General features: G+C 39.2%; 2 protein-coding genes across 2 annotated transcripts in view; both read left to right on the top strand.

Annotated features, from left to right (window-relative positions):
- Nucleotides 1-650, top strand: part of LOC115230235 (proline-rich transmembrane protein 1-like) — a 46045-nt gene extending 45395 nt beyond the window's left edge. Inside the window, exon 5 of the mRNA XM_036499581.1 lies at nucleotides 385-650. The gene's annotated coding sequence lies outside the window, so the exon portion shown is untranslated. The remainder of the gene's footprint in view (nucleotides 1-384) is intronic.
- Nucleotides 1-2292, top strand: part of LOC115230236 — a 14041-nt gene extending 11749 nt beyond the window's left edge. The window contains exons 4-5 of the mRNA XM_036499582.1: nucleotides 241-369; nucleotides 2179-2292. Coding sequence (XP_036355475.1) covers nucleotides 241-369; nucleotides 2179-2292 — 243 coding nt within the window. The remainder of the gene's footprint in view (nucleotides 1-240; nucleotides 370-2178) is intronic.
- Nucleotides 2293-7500: the final 5208 nt, after the last annotated feature.

Raw genomic sequence — 7500 nt, 5'->3', positions numbered from 1 at the left:
CAAAATGTTTAGTGGCATTTTGGCATTTTGTTCGAAGTTCAAATCTGCCCATATCGACTTTACCTAACATCCTTTTCGAGATCGATCAAATAAATATCAGTTGAGTACTTGGGTCGATATAATCGAGTTAACCGCTCCTCTGAAATTGCTATCTTTGTGTCAAAATTTGAAAGCAATGTGTTCGGTGTTGTTGAGTTTTATTTGCATGCTTTACATATAAAATTTCATTTTATATTCTAGGCGAATGAATATGCCGCAGGTGGAAATACAGCCGCAGCGCTGAAGTCGAACTCAAAAGCAAGAGTGTACATCAAAATAGCAATTTTTCTTGGTATAGTTTCATACATTGTTACATACGTACTAGTAAGAGTTAGGATACATGCTTAATTGTAAGCATTACTCAATTTACATTACTTATATTGTATATAATAATTTTGCCGATAGCTAGAAAAAAGCTTAAGAAATTTTAGTAGATTTATAATAAGTAAATTGTTCTTGTTTTTTCTCTTGTTTGTCTTTTTCTTCTTTTTTTCATGTTTAATTCTAATCCTATAAGATAGTCCTAGAAAACATTTAAATATGTTGAGAGTTTGTATCACCATATGTTAGTTACATTGCATAATAAATGATATAGTTTTAAATATTGAATAACTAGCAATATAACCCGGCTTTTAAATATTGAATAATGATATACATTCTGATCAGTGAAATCTACGTCCTCAGCTTAATCGCTACAACCAATTGTGGAGGCGCAATGGTCCAGTGGTTAGGGCAGCGGACTCGCGGTCGTAGGATCGCGATTTCGATTCCCAGACCGGGCGTTGTGAGTGTTTATTGAGCGAAAACACCTAAAGCTCCACGAGGCTCCGGCAGGGATGGTGGTGATCCCTGCTGTACTCTTTCACCACAACTTTCTCTCACTCTTACTTCCTGTTTCTGTTGTACCTGTATTTCACTCTCTGTGTCACGCTGAATATCCCCGAGAACTACGTTAAGGGTACACGTGTCTGTGGAGTGCTCAGCCACTTACACGTTAATTTCACGAGCTGGTTGTTCCGTTGATCGGATCAACCGGAACCCTCGTCGTCGTAACCGACGGAGTGCTTCCACCACAACCAATTAGGGAGTAAAGCTATGAGTGTTTACAGATTGCCCTGCACCATTTGTGCCATTCCTTCTGTCCAAATTAATCACCCACTAAAGCATTACTCTTTACTCTTTACTCTTTTACTTGTTTCAGTCATTTGACTGCGGCCATGCTGGAGCACCGCCTTTAGTCGATCAACTCGACCCCGGGACTTATTCTTTGTAAGCCCAGTACTTATTCTATCGGTCTCTTTTGCCGAACCGCCAAGTGACGGGGACGTAAACACACCAGCATCGGTTGTCAAGCAATGCTAGGGGGACAAACAGAGACACACAAACCCCCCCACCCACACACACACATATATATATATACATATATACGACAGGCTTCTTTCAGTTTCCGTCTACCAAATCCACTCACAAGGCACTGGTCGGCCCGGGGCTATAGCAGAAGACACTTGCCCAAGATGCCACGCAGTGGGACTGAACCCAGAACCATGTGGTTGGTTAGTAAGCTACTTACCACACAGCTACTCCTGGTGATGTTCTACACGTTTTTTACTTGAATATTCTTTATCGTATTCTCATGAACAATTAAATTTTAAAATTATTTTCAAACATACTTGTCAAGCAAGACATATTTTTAAACTCTTTCTTTGTTTCTCAATACATTGTCTTAAATCATTTATTTGACTGTTAAACATCCAACTGACTCAGCTTAGCATAACCTGGTCATTAATTACACTCACGAATACAAAACCAGTCACACAAATACATTCATAACCAGTGCACTCAGAGAGCACAAACCTCCGCCAAGGCAACACCAACGTCCTAATTGTTTTTATCACCCGCCAAGGGGCGAACATAGAATGGACAATACACATATGGGGACATAAAACAGGGAAAAAAATAAGAACCATCATATGAAAACATGAAAAGCGAAAATAAGAAATGAAATGAATCCGCTCGGCCCCACCTCCTAGCAGCCTCATTTATACCTTTTATACTTCGTTCCCGTATATCCACTCCATATTCTTCCAAAATTTCCTCATATGTCAAATACCATGGTAATACATCCCAATCCAATTTCAGTTCCCAACACCTTTATCCAATTTTATATCTCGCTATTTTATCTTTCTGTTCTTCCGTGCACAACACGCGGCAATGCTATCCCTTAATGTTGTCGAATTCCGCTGTTCCAACTGATTTAACATCTTCCCAAGTTATGTTGTCCTCATTTCCCAGCAGGACAGCAGCTGCTATCCAGGACACATCTATTTCTGGTGGGTTTCCTTCTACCCTAACCCTGGTCGCTCGTTGTCCACGGTAAGTCGGTAGAAGTACTACTTCCTCACTTTTAATAGTGCTTTTTTATTGTTACCGCGTCCTTGAATCTTACTTCCACTACTCCAAACTTAGTCCTTCTCGTAAGGTACACAATTTCATGCCATATCAGTCTTAAAGCTTTCTCTATCCGAATCGTTGTCATGACATCAATTTTCCCTTCAATTACTGAAAATGTTTTACACAAAATTGTCCTTTCTTTGATATTACTAAGTGTCTCTTGCGGCATAAATGTATCTTACATAATGGTAGTTATAATGCTTAGTAGTGACAATTGCATTCAAACATTGACTATGAATGTATTTTGTATTTCAACTAATTCCTTTTTTTAACGAAATAATAACGGTTTAACTTTTGTAAACACATCAATAAATCAACTTCTATACTATATGTAATTAAGATTTAATGAAATAAAACATTATTTTCTTTACAAAGAATTATGTTGTGGTTTCATATGAGGTCAGGATTTTGAGTAAAACTTGTACCTTTATTAAAATTATTATTATCTTTCCTTCTTCTTCCAACTTTGTTTCCATTTATTGCCGACTATCTTTCTGACGCCTAGGGCATACCGTCTACATTGAGAAGCCATTAAAATAAACACACCATATTGTTCATTTACAAAATCAAATGAAGCTATGTAGAAAAAAATGTACATGGGAGGTTGTCGTTCACACAACGAAAATGTCCTTCTCAATACGTGTGACGTACTTTACATTTCTAGCAGGTGTGGTAAGCTAGGTAACATTCTCCAATAATTTTCGCTTCCTTGTTTGATCATTCCTACTGCTACTGTAATCACTAGTATTGTAACCGCTTTGAAATGTCACATTTGTTTCGATTTCAGTGAGCAAATCCTTATATTTTCTGAGCTTGTCAAATTCTTTTGCCGTAATATTATGACCACAGGGGATACACATGTCAAACAATAACAAGTTTTATTCTTTCGGTCTCTTACAGCAATATCCCAATCAACATAAATGTATCTGTCAAGACCTACCAAAAACTGAGCAAATATAAAAAGAAAAATTGGCAAAATGTGGAACCTCAGGACTAGAACAATGGCTGTTGTCATAGGTGCCCTAGGAATAATAGCAAATGGGAATGATTGCTACCTATCCTAGATACCAGGAAATCTAAAAAAGGAAGAAACTCAAAAAATAGTGCACATAGAAACTGCTCATATCCTACGAAAAATATTATCTATGTAGTCCCGAAAACATTTTAATCTGTAACCATTGTCAAAGTACACTTGAATGTAAAGAAGGTAAAGAGCTCCTTCGGTCATGAAGGAACATGGGATTGCACCGAGATAGTTCCCCTCCAAGATGCATCTCCGGGTTGGGTTGTTTTATGGAAGACTAGCAGTCGCCCATGCATACAAGCCTCCCACTCTCCACGCCACTGATGTCATCCAACGGAAAGGCGATGGCCTATTTATCTTGGCACCAGTGACGTCGTAACTTATTTCTATAGCTGAGTATATTGAAGCAACGTGAAATAAAGTGTCTTGCTCAAGAACACAACACACAGTCCAGTCCAGGAACCAAACTCACTACCTCAAGATTATGAGCCCGACGCTCTAATTAGCAAACACATTTTACTGTCATCTTAAGACCACACTGTCATCTTATAATCTCATGTTTTGACAGACATTTTCTACAACAATACTCTATGCAAAACCAAAATTTTGGCACCCTATTTATAGTGCCAGCTTGAACTTCAAACTTGTCTCTCAAGGTTTCTGGGTGAGACTTGGTGTCAACTTGTACAAAAGCAAAGCAAGAGCCAAACATATAGTAATAATAATAATTCTTTCTATTAAAGGCACAAGGCCTGAAGTTTGTGAGGAGGGAAACTAGTTTTTCACTGGTACTTAGTATATCGACCCCGAAAAGAAGACAGGCTAAGTCGATGATCGGTGAATTTAAACTCAAAACGTAAATAAGGACGAAATGCTGCTAAGCATTTTACCCGACATGCAAAATAATAATGCCTTGATGCAGTACCAGACAGTGGTTCTCATCGCTTCTGATCTTAACTGATTGGAAGTCTTATGATGTACATGCTTTGTCTTAGTATAAGAGATGAGCTACAGTAAATATTCTGCTCAATACCACAGATTTGCTTGTCAGTTGCTTGACCATAACCAGCTCAGCATGCTCCTTCGTTGCAGACAATATGTGCATCTCTGATCACGAGCAGTGGTAGTGGGGGAGCATCATAGCCATGTGTTGAGAGGAATTCTTGACCCACAAGAAAGCTATAAATACTTGGGGATAAACGAAGGAGATCGAATTCAACATGTTACTAAGAAGGAAAAAATAAGAAAGGAGTATTACAGGAGAATAAGACTCATACTAAAACCTGAACTCAACTCCAAAAATCGCATCGAAGCCATTAACACCCTGGCACTTCCAGTAGTCCCATACAGTTTTAACATCATTAACTGGAATCTGACAGAATTCTAACGCCTGGACAGGAAGACAAGAAAAATACTATCATCTAAGAACATGCACCACCTAAAAGCAGACGTTGATCGTCTGTACTTACCTAGAAGTAATGGGGGAAGAAGAATGATGCAAGTAGAAATTTGTTATAAGACCTCCACAATAGAAATGAACGGGTACTTATCTAGTACAGAGTACTGGACGCTACGATTCGTGTGAAAACACGAAAGCAGCAAAAAATCACTTTCTATTGTCAAGGAAGTTTGCAAATTGGCCAGGGAAATTGGTATTAACCTCGAATTAGATGAAAAACCTGAGACCACTGCCAGCAAACAAGCAAAACGGATCAAACAGAGTGCAAAAGTGAACGGGCAGAAACAAATTGAGGACCAGTGGAGCCAGAAGCCTTTGAATGGACAGTAAATACTTCGTAGTCTAAATGCTGATGATGACTAAGCAACAACCCATCTGTGGCTGAGAAGCTCAGGACTGAAATTAAAGACTGGAGGTTTCATATTAGCGGCACAAAACCAAAGCTTGCTTACCAAACACTACCAGGCTAATGCTCTTCAAAATGGTTCTGATCCTAAATACAGATTCTTTGATAAATTTGGTGAAACAGTAGACCATCTCGTCTCGGGGTGTCCTGTGCTGTCATCAAACGAATAAAAACGTCGCCACAATAGAATAGGACAGTATTCATATGGGAAAATATGGAAACACTAAAAAATCAGCACTCCTGCTTACTGGTATGGACATCAGCCCGAGCCAGTAGTTAAAAGTAAAAATGTCACTATCCTCTGGGATTTTCCAGTCAAAACCGACAGAAAGATACAGGATAATTGACCAAACATAGTCATTAAAGAGATGGTAGACTAATAGATGTAAGCGTTTCCACTGATAAAAATATATCTGTTAAGGAATTTGATAAATTAAGTATAAGGACCTGGAAATTGAAATGCAAAAGATGTGCCTGTCACCGTCCGTCTGACGTATAGTCTCCTGCTTTTGTTGCATGCCAAACCTCTCTGTCTAAGTAGCTAAGGTGTGCCGAATTATACTAATGCTCAGGCTCAGAGATAAAGAGCGGTAAAAGATGGGATCGTAGCCAGAGCCAGTTCAAAGCAAAGTCGTGATTGATTAGATCTTTTTCTCACATGGGTAATATTCTAGTGAGTGGTGACATCTAGTGATTGCAGAATATTTCTGGTACATATATAGATACATACATAATACATACATAAATACATACATACATACATGCATAGAGAATATACCAAAAGAACGAAAAAGAAAAGAAACAGTGACGGTCGTTAGTTCATTTACGTGTAGCAAACACTGGGTCTCCCATAAGTCTTTCATCCATCCCAAACTTACGAGAAACTACTGAATAATAATGATAATAATAACAATAATAACAATGATAATAATGATAATAATAATAACAATAATAATTAACCCGAAAGGAATATAAGAGACGCCACCACAATATAGCAAGGCTTGTCCATTGGACACTTTGCAAAAAGTATTGACTTGACAGAGGAAAAAATTGTTTACGACCACAAACCCGAAGGCATCTCCGAAAATGACAATGCAAAGATCCTATGGGATTTTATGATTCAGTGCGACCATGAGATAGAGAATAGGATGCCAGACATAGTGTTAATTGAGAAAGAAAGCAAACTGTGCTTGATCATAGATATAACATGTCCAGCTGACAACAAGGTATGCGATAAGAAAGAAAGAAATATCGATAGGCATGACAGGTTAGCTTGGGCGGTTAAAAAGTTGTGGTCGATGAAAAAGGTGGTAATAGTACCAATAATTGTCGGAGCCCTGGGAACAGTGAGTAAAAATCTCGAGATGCACATGGAACACATAGGGGCTGCAATAAGGGCGGAGCACTTGCAGAAAACAGCAATGCTTGGAACCGCTCGAATACTCCGTAAGGTGCTCGAAAAATAGGAGGTGTTACCTTAGTTCGCCGGTAGTGGAAAGCTGGTAGAAACGTTAGCACGCCGGACGAAATGCTTAGCGGTATTTCGTCTGTCGTTACGTTCTGAGTTCAAATTCCGCCGAGGTCGACTTTGCCTTTCATCCTTTCGGGGTCGATAAATTAAGTACCAGTTACGCACTGGGGTCGATGTTATCGACTTAATACCTATGTCTGTCCTTGTTTGTCCCCTCTATGTTTAGCCCCTTGTGGGTAATAAAGAAATAGGTAGTGGAAAGCTGACACCGTACTACATGTCCAGCGTAAGAGTTGACCTTAGAGGCTGACGATAGTACATCTCTGATCACGAGCAGAAGTTGTGGGGGAGCATCATAGCCATGTGTTGAGAGGGATTCTTTGGGGTTTGGATAATTCGCCTCTGGAAACATGGGTGTTTCATTCAACATCCTTAAACAACTCTAATTCATGGACCTTTTCAGTGAGATGGGCTACTCGACCAGAAGAAAATTCTAACTGGGCCCCACCTGCAAGGTCATGTGCTGTTTATCTTGATATGAGCTCACCATGTCGCGTACATATGGTTGTGATGCATGTGCCTAGTGTACCCTTATCAGACAGGTAGTCATGATAGGTATACTAGGCTTCGTATATTTTACCCCAGTGTCA

The sequence above is a fragment of the Octopus sinensis genome, unplaced genomic scaffold (genome assembly GCF_006345805.1).
Source record: "Octopus sinensis unplaced genomic scaffold, ASM634580v1 Contig15018_ERROPOS429916, whole genome shotgun sequence".
In the NCBI taxonomy this organism is placed as follows: Eukaryota; Metazoa; Mollusca; class Cephalopoda; order Octopoda; family Octopodidae; genus Octopus; species Octopus sinensis.
Note: the sequence above shows the minus strand (reverse complement) of the source record. Positions and strands in the feature narration are given on the sequence as shown.